Source organism: Spermophilus citellus (genome assembly GCF_964194105.1).
Source record: "Spermophilus citellus genome assembly, chromosome: 10".
Classification (NCBI taxonomy): Eukaryota; Metazoa; Chordata; class Mammalia; order Rodentia; family Sciuridae; genus Spermophilus; species Spermophilus citellus.
In genome coordinates, this window is record NC_138197.1 from 56,638,037 (window position 1) to 56,653,660 (window position 15,624).

General features: G+C 37.4%; 1 protein-coding gene across 3 annotated transcripts in view; it reads right to left on the reverse strand.

Annotated features, from left to right (window-relative positions):
* Positions 1-15,624, reverse strand: part of DENND5B (DENN domain containing 5B) — a 185,099-nt gene that overhangs the window by 22,360 nt on the left and 147,115 nt on the right. For all 3 annotated transcript variants that reach the window (XM_081310696.1, XM_081310695.1, XM_081310694.1), the window contains 2 exons: positions 6,262-6,390; positions 2,787-2,908 (listed from right to left, as the gene is read on the reverse strand). In XM_081310696.1, the coding sequence (XP_081166822.1) occupies positions 2,787-2,908; positions 6,262-6,390 (251 nt within the window). The remainder of the gene's footprint in view (positions 1-2,786; positions 2,909-6,261; positions 6,391-15,624) is intronic.

Sequence of the window (15,624 nt, forward strand, 5' to 3'; positions counted from 1 at the left end):
TACTTTCATGGTTTAGTAATCATCAGAATCAAATCGGTTTTGAAACTGAAAGCAGAAGAGGTTAGTGTAAGACTTTATTTTAGGTTCCAGAAGTCTCTCTAATTTCTTGCAGTGATAGGATTAGAAAAGTTGCAAAAAAAAAAAAGGCCTGTTTAGGGTCAGTAGTTCTGCACTGCAAAGGGTGCAAAACAGTGACTCACACTGTTAAGTATAAAAGAGCAATATTATTAACTAAGACTATTCTTTCATAAAGTATCTCAATTTGCTCAAATTCAAAGAATTATTCAGATGAAGAAAAATTCCAGATATAAGGAAGCCTTTAAGAATCTTAAATGACATTTATGTCTTTTAAAACTGTATATAACATTTCAGAATCGTATAATTGAAGTAACATAATAAATTAATAATAACACAGGTCCTGTCCCCTTTCTCTTTGGTATTTTCTCCTTCCTTCCTACAGGTATGTGGGCAGAGAAGCCATATTCTGACCATGAGGTGATTAGCACACTCTGATAATGTCTAGGAGGAAATAGACATAGGTCTTGGTCTGTGACAGCACTGCAGATTGCCTACTACCAGACTACTTCTTACATAAGAAAAATAAATTACTGTTGTTTAAATAACTTCTTTTCAAAGTTTCTGGTATTTGCAGCTGAACACAATTCTTAACTGATACAAGCAAAAATTCTCCAAAATAGGGAGGGGAACACACTGAAAATAAGAATTAATAATGGTGGATAGAATAAATGCTGTGGTTCAGTTATCAAAAATACACTGAGGCTGGTGTGGTGGCTCATGCCTGTAATCCCAGCAGTTTGGGAGGCTGAGGCAGGATTATGAGTTCAAAGCAAGCCTCAGGAATTTAGTGAGGCTCTAAGCAACTCAGGTAAGCCTTTGTCTCTAAACAAATTATAAAATAAAGGTGTGTGTCCAACTACAACTAAAACAAAATACTAAAAAAAAGGGTGGGGGGCTGGGGATGTGACTCAGTACTTAAGTACCTCTGGGTTCAATTCCTGGTACAAAAAAAGAAAACAAAACAAAACGTTGAGGCTGAATGTGGTGTGCTGTATGTTTCTAATCTCAATTGCTTAGGATGCGGAGGCAGGAGAAACACAAGTTCAAGGCCAGCCTGGGCCACTTATTTGAAACCCTATTTCAAAATAAAATAAAAAGGGATAGGGATGTAGCTCAGTCACGGAGCATGTGAAGCCCTGGGTTCAATTCCTATTACTAGGGGGAAAAAATGACAATCAGTATTTCCTCCCAACCTAGACCAACAATATCTAGCAAGATTCTGAGGTGTTTCTTGATCAACAAAATTAAATAATGTTGTTACATAAGCGTATTATTATTATACACTTATTCTTTGAATTTATGTATTTTGGATAAATATTGGAATATTTATTTAACAAAACATTCCTTTTTACACCCATTGTAGGTAACAATTATCATCAGATTGGGTGTTTTGGAAAGATGAATAAGTCAGAAATTAGTACACATGATGTAGCTCCTGGGATCCACATATGAGGAGGAAAACAAGACTGGTTGAGGGAAATATTAAGTTGTGATGCAGTCTTCTTTTTTAATTTTTTTTTGTAGTTGTAGATAGAATGCCTTTATTTTATTTATTTTTATATGCTGCTAAGGATGGAACCCAGGGCCTCACACATGCTAGGCAAGTGCTCTGCCACTGAGGTATAGCCCCAGCCCTGTGATGCAGCCTTTTTTTTTTTTTAAAGGGAGACAAGAATCAAGCCAATTTTTTTTTTTTTTTAGAGAGAGAGAGAGAGAGAGAGAGAGAGAGAGATTGATTTAATATTTATTTTTTAGTTTTCAGTGGACACAACATCTTTGTTTGTATGTGGTGCTGAGGATCGAACCCCGGCCACACGCATGCCAGGCTGCTAGGAGCCAGAAGCAAATAATATGATGCATGGCACTTGTAAGGTTGTAAGGTGACGCCAGCTAGCCACTGAGATGATATGATTATGTTAAGAATTACATTCATATGGAAATTGGACTCCTGCTGTTCACCTTGGCCTGCTACGGGACTCATGTTACGGGACTCCTGGAGAGTTCCCATTGGTTGGGGAAGGATAGTAGGAGGGAATTCCGGGGGAGGTCCGGCCCGGTTCGGTAGACGCACGCGTGGGTGGACCGGTTTTGGCTTGCCGGCCCGTATGGAGGATTGGCGGCTTTTTCAAAAATAAAGTTTTGTTCCTGCTTGAGTGGCTCGTGATTCTGTGCCCAGCCAAGACATTGGCACCAGGCGAGTGCGCTACCGCTTGAGGCACATCCCCAGCCCTGATGAAGCCTTTTTTAAAATTTTATTTTATTTATTTTAGTTAATGAACCTTTATGTTTTATTTATATGTGGTGCTGAGAATCGAACTCAATGCCTCACACATTCAAGGCAAGCACTCTACCACTGAGCCACAACCCCAGCCCTGTGATACAGTCTTAATGATGTCCTCAGCTGACATCCACTGTGAGCTCTGAGATAGCTCTCTTGTCAATCGTGGGATGCTGGCTGGCCCTGGCTGGAGGGTACATGCACAGGAAGGTAGTTTTCTTTAGCGAGGTACTACCATAGGCTGGCTGGCAACTGAGGACTATCCCCAGCAGCTAAGGTATATCCTGCATTCCTAAATGGAGATCTGGGGGGCCATCATAGTATACCTCATTGTACTATGGTATATCTCATTACTATATATATATGAACACTTTTATTCCATTAGTTACCTAACAGAGTCTTTACTTAACAGTCAGTTCTCCAGACTTACTGATAGTGGTGAACACACTGGTGAAGCAGAAATAGTCCACAGCATTGAGGGAAAGAAGATGGTAAAGAAACTGCTCTCTTTCTTCTTCACAACGTAGAAAAGCATAGCGCTTATAAAGCTTCCTAAAAACAAATAAGACAAGCACAAAACAACAGTGTATTTTTTATACTTTTCATTATATTTAAAAATAAACACTTCACTAAACAAAGGGAAGAAAACAATGTTGAAAAAACAGAATTCACAAAAAATGGACATATTAACAGTTAATAAAAGGTTTTTAACTAGTAAAGGGGGAAAATACATGAAAAAATTTTTTTTAATTGGGGACTGAACCCAGGGGTGTTTTACCACTGAGCTACATCCCCAGCTCCCCACCTTAAAAAAAAATTAAAATAACTTTATTTATTTTTATGTGAGGCTGAAGATTGAACCTAGCACCTCATATGTATGAGGTAAGGACTCTACCACTGAGCCACAATCCCAGCCCTCCAGCCCTTTTAATTTTTTTTTTTTTTTTTGGTGCTGGGGATTGAACCTAGGGCCTTGTGCATGTGAGGCAAGCACTCTACCAATGGAACTATATCCCCAGCCCTCCCTTTTTAATTTTTTGTTTTAAGAAAAGGCCTTGCTGGGGCTGGGGATGTGGCTCAAGCGGTAGCGTGCTCGCCTGGCATGCGTGCGGCCCGGGTTCGATCCTCAGCACCACATACCAACAAAGATGTTGTGTCCGCCGAGAACTAAAAAAAAATAAATATTAAAAATTCTCTCTCTCTCTCTCTCTCCCCCCTCTCTCACTCTCTCTAAAAAAAAAAAAAAAAAGAAAAAAGAAAAAGAAAAGGCCTTGCTAAGTTGCTGCGGCTAGCCTTGCAGTTGCCTTCCTGTTACCCCAGTCTACCATGTTGCTGGGATAACCGGTATGTGACATCCTGCCTGCCTTTGCCATGAATTAAGTTTTTCTATTAAACTAATAGAAGTTGGACATGATGGTGCATACCTGTAATCCCAGTGACTTGGGAGGCTGAGGTAGAAGGATTACAAATTCAAGGCCAGCCTGTCCAACTTAGTGAGACCCTGTCTCAAAAAAATGTAAAGGGCTAGGGATGCAGCTCAGTGTAAAGCAACCCTGGGTTCAATCCCCAGTACTGTAAACAAAATAAAACAAAAAGTGAAACAATAAAGATTTAAAAATTATAACTGGCACCAAGGAGGAGCCAATGTTATCCTTATAGTTGGTGGGATTGCAAATTTCAGGAAAGCAATTTATTGGTAAGTTCCTGTCAACTAGTCATAACCGTTAACTCATAAATTTTACTTTTAGGGGTCAGTCCTAATTATACAATATGAAATGTGGGCGAAGGTTTACTTACAGCTGGGCATGGTGGCGCATGCCTATATTGCCAGTGGTTTTGGAGGCTGAGGCAGGAGATTGAGAGTTCAAAGCCAGTTTCAGCAACTTAGTGAGGCCCTAAACAATTCAGCAAGACCCTTCCTCTAAATAAAATATTAAAATAAGGGCTGAGGGATGTGGCTCAGTGGATAAGGTGCCCTTGGGTTTAATCTCTAGTACCAAAAGAAAAAAAAATTTTAAAAAGATTTACTTACAAATGTCCACTAAAATGTTATTTGTGAAGTAAAAAACCTTTTAGGCTGGGGTTGTAGCTGGGGTGAAGTAAGATCCTGGGTTCAATTCCCGGCAGTGACAAAAAACAAAAAATAAATAAAAACAAAAATGTTTCACAATATATTCACATGCTGGAATACTGTTATGGCCATTTAAGATAAAAGTTTATGAAGGGTTTTAACAATGGCATAGTCGCTACTACTAAAAATATTACTCTTTTTATTTTTTTGGGATGGGGTAACTAGGGATTGAATTCAGGGGTATTCAACCACTAAGCCACATTTTAGCTGTTTTTTGCATTTTATTTAGAGACAGGGTCTCACTGAGTTGCTTAGTGCCTTGCTTTTGCTGAAGCTGGTTTTGAACTCGCAGTCTTCCTGCCTCAGCCACCCGAGCTGCTGGGATTATAGGTGTGAGCCACCACGCCTGGCTTAATATATTTAATTCTTTTTTTAAAAAAAAAAATCTTTGTTTTATTTAATTATTTATTTTTTCATGTGATGCTGAGGATCGAACCTAGTACCTCACACATGCAAGGCAAGCACTCAACCACTGAACTACAACCCCAGCCTCATATATTTAATTCTTATGACAATCCTATGAGATAAGTCTATTAGCAACCTCATTTTTTATAAATGGAAGAACAGAGGCATAGAGAAGTTAATTATCTTGTCCAAAGCCATTCAAAAAGTAAGGAGTAAAGGCAGTATTCAGACTTCAGAGTTTAAACTTTTATATATTGTAAAACCATGTTAGGCTAAAAAAGGATGGCACTGAATTACAAATACAGTATAATTTTAACTAAGAAGGTATGAATAGATGACAGTATAGATGAAAGTACAGAAATACTTAATATTGTTCTTTATGCAGTAGGATTATAAACTATCATGTTCTTCTTCTTTGTACTTTTTTTTTTTTTGTTTTTGGTAATGGTGATTGAACTCAGGGGCACTTTATCACTGAACTGCATCTCCAGTCTTTTTTATTTTGAGAAAGGGTCTTGCTAAATTTCTGAGGGTCTTGCTTAATTGCTGGAACTTGTGATCTTCCTGCCTCAGCCTCCCGAGTTGCTGGGGTTAAAGTTGTGTGCCACTATGCCTGGCTCTTTGTACTTTAGCCACAATGGGCATAAATGACTTTAATGATTGGGGGAAAAAATGTTAAAAGACAAGGTCTGGTTCACAGTTGATAAATTACATTTTATTATCAAAACGACTCTCTGGACATTAAGACTCATCCTAAAATGCTCATGGGGTAATTAATCCAAGGGTGATACATATAAAAGTAGAACTGCAAAAAGCACTGGGTTACTATGATGGGATTACAATAAACTGTCATATTTAGGTCTTGGTTAGATTCTTTACATATATATGCTCTTAAAAACTCAAAAGTCCTTAGCCTTCAAAAAAGCTCTAATGTACACATTCAGACATGTATTCAGGATTTCTTGATAAAGGAAACTACCAAACCAATTAACAATTAATTGTCAGGCTATTAAATGGTTTCCTGGCTTTAGATTATTGAGCATAATGTTGGCAAGACTGTCATAAACCCTTTACTGTGAACCCTTCTCCCATCCTTTTTATGCTACTCTAGGTTTCGAAGTTGCTGTCAAACTGTACAGATGAATTATTATTTTTTTTCTGATTAGAACATAGCAATCTGGCCCTTGGCTATAAAATATGATGAGTCCTCCCAGCAATGATCAAATATTATGTTAGTCTTATTCTGAAGTATACTCCTGTTACACAATAAGAATTCATGTGCAAACAAATCAGCAATTCATGCTAAAGATGCCAGTTTGTCAGCTTTGCCAGCATACAAAACAGAAAGGTCTCAAAGGCAATATCTTACTTGGTAAGTGGTTGGTTAGAGAGCAACTGCTTGAGATGCTGGGACAAAAGCTTCTTCTCTAGAGATAATCTTATCCATGCCCGAGCTCGTCCAACATCAGTTTTGATCTCACTCATGTTTTGAATATGCCTAAAAAACAGTAGTAACAGTAAAGACAGATCCTAAGGAAAACCTTGAGCTAAAAAAGAACTAAAAAAGAATTAACAGTTCTGGGCACCAAAAAGCTGTTTCATACTTAGAGGAAGCAATGGGTAATACACAATTTGAAGGCCCATTAAACCTTAAAAAGTTCCATCTGAATCATGAATTTAGCCCCACATCAGAACTGTCATTATAATACAAACACACAAGCAACAACATCTTAAGATAAAGCATTTAACAGTCATCTATTCTTTCAGACTTATTATGTCCCTGTTTCATCCTCCGAGTTACCTATAAACAGGCACTTGATGATTCCCGATGCTAAAGAAAAGTAATAAAACAATATGAACAGTTAAGTTCTTATTCAAAATAATTGTTCTATAGTTTAAAAATGAGCCACAACTTTAATCCACTTAACTATTTTTTCTTACTCTTTTCCCTTATTTTTGTTTTGTAGTAATATAGATTAAACCCAGGAGTACTCCATCACTGAACTACATCCCTAGTCCTTTTTAGTATTTTTTAAATTTTGAGGCAGCTGTACCCTACGCTGCCCAGGTTGGCCTCTGATTTATGATCTGCCTGCCTCATGAACATATGGAATTACAGGTATGTGCCACTAAACCTGGTAACTACTCATCTATTTTTCAAGTTGCCCCAGACAATATATGGAAAATATAAAAATTTTACTTTTATGGTATCAGAAGTCACATTATATTGTGTTGATAATCTTAAAAGCTAGAAAGATTTAGGTAATTATGTGGCTACACAAAAAAAATTGTGTAGTCAAACAACAATTAAAAGTTACATCTTTTAACTGGGTGCAGTGGCCCATGCCTGTAATCCCAGCGACCTGGGAGGCTGCGACAGGAGGATTATAAATTCAAGGCCAGCCTCAGTCACTTGGCAAGGCCCTAAGCAACTTAGGGAGACCCTGTCTCAAAATAAATAAAAAAAATTTAAAAAGAACTGGGGATGTGGCTAAGTGGTTAAGTGTTCCTGGGTTTGATTCCCCAGAACCAAAAAATAAAATAAAATAAAAGTTATGTCTATGTATAAATTAGTATTCCATGTAAATGTCAGTGCTATATTTAGCCGAACTGAATTTATCTTCCTAAATATTTTTTTTCCTAAAGGGGAAAGAAGGATCAGACAAGAAGGACAAGCCTTAGAGAGAGGGTAAATTATAAAAACCACCACAGGGAGGTGAGTCATGAAAAAGCCTTTGTTACTATATAATGCATCATTTCTCATTTGATTTTTTTTTTTTTAAATATCCAGAATGACTCATTCTGGCTGTAATAAATACTGCAACAAAACCTATTCTCTGCTGATTCTAAGCATTCAGAATAAGGAAAAAATCCTCTCTGTAGCACACACATGTTCTTGCTTTTTTCTTCACTTTCTCCCTTTTTCTTCTCCTCACCCCGAATGTGAAGAAGTAGCACTTTAATCTTCAGTGCTGATGTATGAGCCAACACTCTTGATCAATAAGATGCAAAGCACTGTTATCACATTACATAGACAGATACACTAAAGAAATGACTTAAAAAACAAGTCAGAATCAGGAGGTAGAGTTGTGGCTGGGTGTGGTGTAATCCCAGTAACTCAGGAGACTGAGGTAGGAGGATGGCAAGTATGAGGCCAGCCTTGGCAACTTAGCAAGACTCTGTCTCAAAGTAAAATAAAAAAGGCTGGGGGTGTAGTTTGGTGGTATAACACTCATCAGTTCAATTCCTAGTATCCCCCCCGCCTCCCCCGAAGCTGTGTTATAATTTTTGTGGGATTTAACCAAAACCATCTTACGTCTAAGAATTTTTTCAGATTTTATAATACTTATTTTATTTATTTATTTATTTATTTATTTATTTTTGTGTGTGTGTGTGAGAGAGAGAGAGAGAGAGAGAGAGAGAATTTTTAGTATTTATTTTTTAGTTATTGGCGGACACAACATCTTTGCTTGTATGTGGTGCTGAGGATCGAACCCGGGCCACACACATGCCAGGCGAGCGCGCTACCACTTGAGCCACATCCCCAGCCCTTATAATACTTATTTTAAAGGAATTAATGCTATTAAACATGGCCATTAACAGAGAAATCTGGTGTCAAGTAACATCCTCTTGGACCCTGGTTCTTACTGGTCTGGTGTCAGTAGCTAGGCATCTGACAACCCAATTGGGTACCTTCCATATGAGTCTCTGAAAGAGCAGTGGCTATTCCTCAGCTCAAGGACATTCCCCAATTGATAACAAAGGTGACTAAAAGCAATAAAGTCTTAAACTTTAAACTACTATTTTTTCTACTGCATTTTCTTTAAATTTAATTAGTATGCTTCTTTAAAAATGACCCTATCATTCTTGTGGCATTTCCTTATTTGTGGCACCACAAGATGCCTCGGACTTTTCCTGTTTTTGTTTTTTTCTTTTCTCAGTACTGGAATCCTGGAATCATCCATTCCCTAGGAAGCCCTATTTATTTATTTTCGCAGTACTCGGGGTTAAATGCACTGACCTATATTCCCTTTTTTATTTCGTATTTTGAGATGGTTCTGTGTTGCCCAGGTTAGACTTGAACTTGTTCCTGCCTCAGCCTCCTGAATAGCTGGGACTGCAGTGTGCATTGCAGTGTGCATTACTGTGTGCAGCTACAGAATGATATTTAGAAATTAATATATGAGAGGCCAGTGTGCTCACTGTTACTGAGGTACTACTCTTCCAGTTCTTGTCCATGCAAAAAGCTTAGAAATATATCAGTCACTTCCTGGGGGAGGATCTGGAAGAGAGGTTGACTAAGAAGCAGCACAGGGAATTTGGTGGGTGAACAAAACTGTTCTTTATCATGATTGTGTATTTGTGAAGTCCCACAGAACTACATACTAACAAAGAGTGAACTTCATTGTACATAAATTTGGGAAAAACAAAACAAATTCACCAACTAAAATGTGGAGGTAACCCAAAATGGAATACAAAGTAACAAAAAGAACAGGACTGTATTATTATTATTAATAAATAGTATAACCATAGTGAAGTGAATGGAGAGAATAAAAGGAACTAATCTAAGCTTTAGAAAACAATATTTTGATTGGATACTGAAAGGCCAAAGACAAAGCTAGAGTTAGACATGAACACTGTGCTAATTTAGTTAATAAGCTTTTTTTCTCATATGGTTTAGCAATTAAAAAATTACCTAGTATGTATACAAAACATGTAAGAGTTATACAAATAAGTAAATATATTCTAGATAATGGAAGCCAGGTTTCTAGTGGTTATAGAAAGAAGTTACAAATATGAATTATAATGTGAGATATTATTAACCATTACGGAACCCAAGGTCACTTTTTTTTTTTTTTTTTTAAAGACAGAGTAGACCAGGCTGCTCCTCAACTTCTGTGCTCAACTGATTCTTTTGCCTCAGCATTACAGGTCTACATCACCATGCTGGTTCAGGGCCCAAGGTCTTAACCAGTGTACAACACTGCTCATAAAGTGAACAGAAATCCAAGCAGCACCTCCTCTCCCTGACAAAATAAATAAAAGTAAAATAGAAGAAAGTAAAACAGCAGGAACTAGAAGGAGCTTACAGTAGCCTTACATGATGTGTCTGTCCCCCACTGGAAATTGAATCAAGAATTGCTTTCCACTGAGTTATATCTCTAGCTTGCTTGCTTGCTTCGATCTATCTATCTATCTATCTATCTATCTATCTATCTATCTATCTATCTATCTATCTATCGTACTGGGTATTGAACCCAGTTGGTACTGGGGCACTCTACCACCAAATAATATCCTCAGCCCCCCTTTTTTTAATATTTAATTTTTTTTCAGTTGTAGATGGACACAATGCCTTTATTTATTTATTTATTTTTAATATTTATTTATTTTTTCAGTTATTGGCGGACACAACATCTTTGTATGTGGTGCTGAGGATCGAACCTGGGCCGCATGCATACCAGGAGAGTGCGCTACCGCTTGAGCCACATCCCCAGCCCACAATGCCTTTATTTTATTTGTTTATTTATATGTGGTGCTGAGGATCGAACCCAGGGCCTCATGTGTACAAGGCAAGTGCTCTACCACTGAGCCACAACCCCAGTCCCTTAAAATATTTTTTTATAACTTTATTTTATTTATTTATTTTTTATGTGGTACTGAGGATTGAACCCAGTGCCTCACCCAAGCTAGGCAAGTGCTCTACCACTAAGCTAGCTACAGCAACAATGCCCCCAGCCCTTTTTATTTGGAGACAGGGTCCCACAAAATTGCCCAAACTGCTGTTAAACTTGTGATTCTCCTACCTCAGGCTCCAGTGCACAACCATATCAGGCAACTACTTTGTGTGTGTATGTGTGTGGTGCTGGGGATTAAAACCAGGGCCTTATGCATGTGAGGCTAGCACTCTACCAACTGAGCTATATCCCAGCCCCCACTTTTTAATGAGGTTTCAGAAATTTGGCTTGGGTTCATAGTGGCAAAGCTTTAAACCACCACCTCCTTAAGGTGATGGCTACTGTGAAGCCATTGTAAAACACAGGTAGTTGTATATTTTTGTTAAGAGAGCTGAACCCATTTCTTCTCAAAAAAAATCATAAGCCACATAAGGACAACTACATTTCATCTACCAAAGAGTAATAAAACTTAAGACATAAATATATAAATTGATTCAGATGGCAATTAACATTTTGTGATTCTTAGTATGGGCTATGTACTTAAGTTCTTTACATAAACTAACTCATTTACTTCTCATTTAATCACTTCCTGGCCTTTGGCTAAGATCAAGTATAATTCTCATAATACTCCCAACAATATGCTGTCTGCAAGAGACTCACCTCACAGGCAAAGGCATCCATAGACTAAATCGAAAGGATGAGAAAAAATATACCCCATTCATATGGGACTTGTAAAGAAGTAGGGGTTGCTGTTCTCATATCAGATAAAGTGGACTTCAAGCCAAGAGCAATCAGAAGAGACAAAGAAGGTAACTTCATATTGCTTAAGGGAATCATACATCAACAAGATATAATTATTATAAATATTTATGCCCTAAACAATGGAACATCTATGTATATTGAACAAAACCTTCTCAATATTAAGAATCAAATATATCACAATAAAATAATACTGGGTGACTTTAACATGCTTCTCATCACTGGGTAGATCATCCAAAAATAAACTAAGTAAAGATTCTACAGAATTAAAACATACAATTAATAATATGCACCTAACAGATATCTATAGATTGAATTCACTTTCTTTTCAGCAACACATGGAACATTTTCTAAAATAGACCCTATTTTGGGTTGCAAATCTTGGCAAATACCAAAAAACAAAACCCACAAACATCTTGCATTCTATCAGATCATAATGGAATAAAATTAGAAATCAATAATAAAATAAAAACATAAACCACTCCAATACCTGGAGATTAAATAATATATTTTTGAATGATGAATGGATAGAAGAAATTGGGGAGAAATAAAAAAAACTCTTAGAAGCAAATGAATATAGTGGTACAATACATCAAAATCTCTGGGACAATATGAAGGCAGTTCTAAAGTAAAAGTTCACAGCCATGAGTGCATACATTAAAAGAATAGAAAGATACCAAATAGCTGGGCTCAGTGGCGCATGCCTATAATCCCAGTGACTCGGGAGGCTGAGGCAGGAGGATCACAAGTTCAAAGCCAGCCTCAGCAACAAGGAGGCACTAAGCAACTCAGTGAGAACCTGTCTCTAAATAAAATACAAATAGGCCTGGGGATGTGGTTCAGGGGTTAAATGCCCCTGAGTTCAATCCTCAGTGCCAAAAAATAAAAAAGAAAGAAAAAACCAAACTAAAACAAACAAACAAACAAAAAAACCCCAAACCAAACAAACCAACAAAAACCTCCACATTAAAAAGATACTGCACTGGGGCTGGGGGGCTGGGGTTGTAGCTCAGCGGTAGAGTGCTTGTCTCACATGTGCGGGACCCTGGGTTTGATCCTCAGCACCACATAAAAATAAATAAGTGAAATAAAGGTAGTGTGTCCAACTACAACTAAAAAATAAATATTAAAAAAGATACTGCACCATGAGCAAGTGGGTTTCACTCCAGGGATGCAAGGTTGTTTCAACATGGAAATCAATAAATGTAATTCACCACAGAAATAGAAGTAAGGACAAGAATCATATGACTATTTCAACAGATGCATAAAGAGCATTTTACAAAGTGTAGCACCCATTCATATTTAAAACACTAGAAAAACTAAGGATAGAAGAAACTTATCTCAACACTGTAAAGGCTGTATATGACAAATGCAAGGTCAACATTATACGGAATGGAGAAAATCTGAAAGCATTTCCTCTAAAAACAGGAACAAGATAAGGATGCCCACTTTCACCACTCCTGTTCAACATAGTCCTTCAAACTCTGGCCAGAGCAATCAGTAAGAGAAGAAAATTGAAGGTATACAAATAGGAAAAGAAGGGTGAAAATTCTCTCTTGTTTGTTGACAACATGATCCTATATTTAGAAGGCTCCAAAAAATACTCCACCAGGAGACTTCTAGAGCGTGTAAATTAATTAAGCAAAGTAGCAGGATCAATCACATGCCTAGACTGCAATGATGAATAAACTGAAAAAGTAATTAGTAAAAGTATCTCATTCACAATAGCCTCAAAAAGAATAAAATACCTGAGAATCAACAAAAGAGGTTGAAGGGCCCCTACAATGAAAACTATAGAATACTAAAGAAAGAAATTGAAGAAGACCTTAGAAGATGGAAGGACCTCTCATGTTCTTGGATAGATAGAATTAATATTGCCAAAATGGACATACTACCAAAAGCACTATATAGCTTCAATGCAATTCTCATCAAAATTCCAATGACATTCTTCACAGAACTAGAAAAAGCAGTTATGACATTCATTTGGAAAAACAAGAGACCGGGGATGGGACTGTAGCTCAGGGGTAGAGGGTTTGCCTAGCACGTGTGAGGCCCTGGGTTCAATCTTCAGCACCACATAAATATAAGTAAATAAAATAAAGGTATTGTATCCATCTACAACTGCAAAAAACAAACAAACAAACAAACAAAAAACCTCCAAGAGACCCCAAAACAGGTCTCAGGGTGAGAAAAGCGAAGCAGGAAGCATCACAATACTGGACTTCAAATTATACTATAGAACTATAGTAACAAAAACCGCATAGTACTTGCACCAAATAAGCATGGAGACCAATGAAACAGAAAAAAAGACACAGAGACAATACCACATAAATGTAAGTATCTCATACTAGACAAAGGTGCCAAAAAATATGTTGGAGAAAAGGTAGCCTTTTTAACAAATGATGCTGGGAAAACTGGAAATCCATATGTAGGAGAATAAAATTTAACCCCTGTATTTCACCCTGTACAAAAGTCAACTCAAAATGGAACAAAGACCTAGGAATTAGACCAGAAAGCCTGCAATTGCCAGAAGAAAATACAGGCCCAATACTGCAACATGTCAGCTCAGGAACTGATTTCCTTAAGATGACTCATAAAGCACAAGAAGCAAAACAAAAAATCAGTAAGTGAGATGGTATCAAATTAGAAAGCTTCTGCACAGCAAAGGAAACAATTAGTTGCATGAAGAGAGCCAACAGAATGAGAGAAAATCAGTTACCTGCTCTTCAGACAGGGAATTAATATCCAGGATATACAAAGAACTAAAAAAACAAGCAATAAATGGGTAAAGAGCTGGGCATGGTGGTTCATGCCTGTAATCCCAGAGGCTTAGGAGGCTGAGGTAGGAGGACAGCAAGTTCAAAGCCAGCCTCCATAACTTAGCAAGGACTTAAGCAACTTAGTGAGAATCTGTCTCTAAATAAAAAATAAAAATGGCTGGGGATGTGGCTCAGTGGTTAAGTGCCCCTGGGTTCAGTTTCCACTACGGAAAAAAAAAAAAAAAAAGAAAGAAAAAAAAGAAAAGAACTAAAAAGACACTTCTCAAATAAAGAAATACAAATGGTCAACAAATACATGAAAAAATATTCAACATCTCTAGCAATTAAAGAAATGCAAATTAAAACTACATTGAGATTTTATCTCACTCCAGTCAGAATGGCAATTATCAAGAATATAAGTAACAATAAAGATTGGTGAGGATAAGGGGAAAAAGGTACACTCATACTTTTTTGGGACTGCAAATTAGTGCAACTACTCTGGAAACAGCATGGAGATTCCTTAAAAACAAAACAAGCTGGGCGCAGCAGCACAAGGCTGTAATCCTAGTGGTTCCAGAGGTTGATACAGGAAAATCCAGAGTTCAAAGCTAGCCTCAGCAAAAGGCACTAAACAACTCGGTGAGACCCTGTCTCTAAGTAAAATACAAAATAGGGTTGGGGATATGGCTCAGTGGTCGAGTGCCCCTGAGTGCAATCCCTGGTACCCCTCAAAACCAAAAAAACCAACCAACCAAACAAACAAAAAACAACCTATGAATGGAACCCATCATATGATCCAACTATCCCACTCCTTGGTTTTATATCCAAAAGATTTAAAATCAGCATACTATGGTGATACAGCCACATCAATCTTTATAGTAACACAATTCATGATAGACAAGCTTTGGAGCCAACCTAGGAGCTCTTCAGTAGATTAATGGATAAAGAAAATGTGTCATATGTACACAATGTAGCATTACTCAGCCATAAAGAAGAATAGCTTTATGACATTTGTCAGTAAATGGACAGAACTGGAGACTAACATCCTAAGTTAAATAAGCCAGTCCCCAAAAGTCAAAAAGTCAAAGGTTGAAAGCTAACCCAAAATAGGAGGAGGGCAGATTAAAAAAAAAAATGAAAGATCAGTTCAGTAGACAAAGAGGAATGAATAGAAGAAAGGAGAGATGGGATAGGGGAAGACTGTGGAATGAATATGACCTAACTTTCCTTCCATATATGAATATACCACAGTGAATCTCACTATCATGTACATCCACAAGGCACTGATTAAAAAATAAAAAAGTATAAGTAAATAGCAGAATCAGTAGAGTGGAGTGAAGGGAACAGAGGAGAGAGAAGGGAAAAGAAAGGGGAACTACTGGGGACTAAATTAGAACATACTATATTCCATGATTTTATAATTATGTCAAAATGAACCCTATTGTTATGTATAACTAAAAATAACCAATGGGGAAAAAATACAAATGCTGGCAAGGATGTGAAGAAAAAGGTACACTCATACCTTGTTGGTAGGACCAC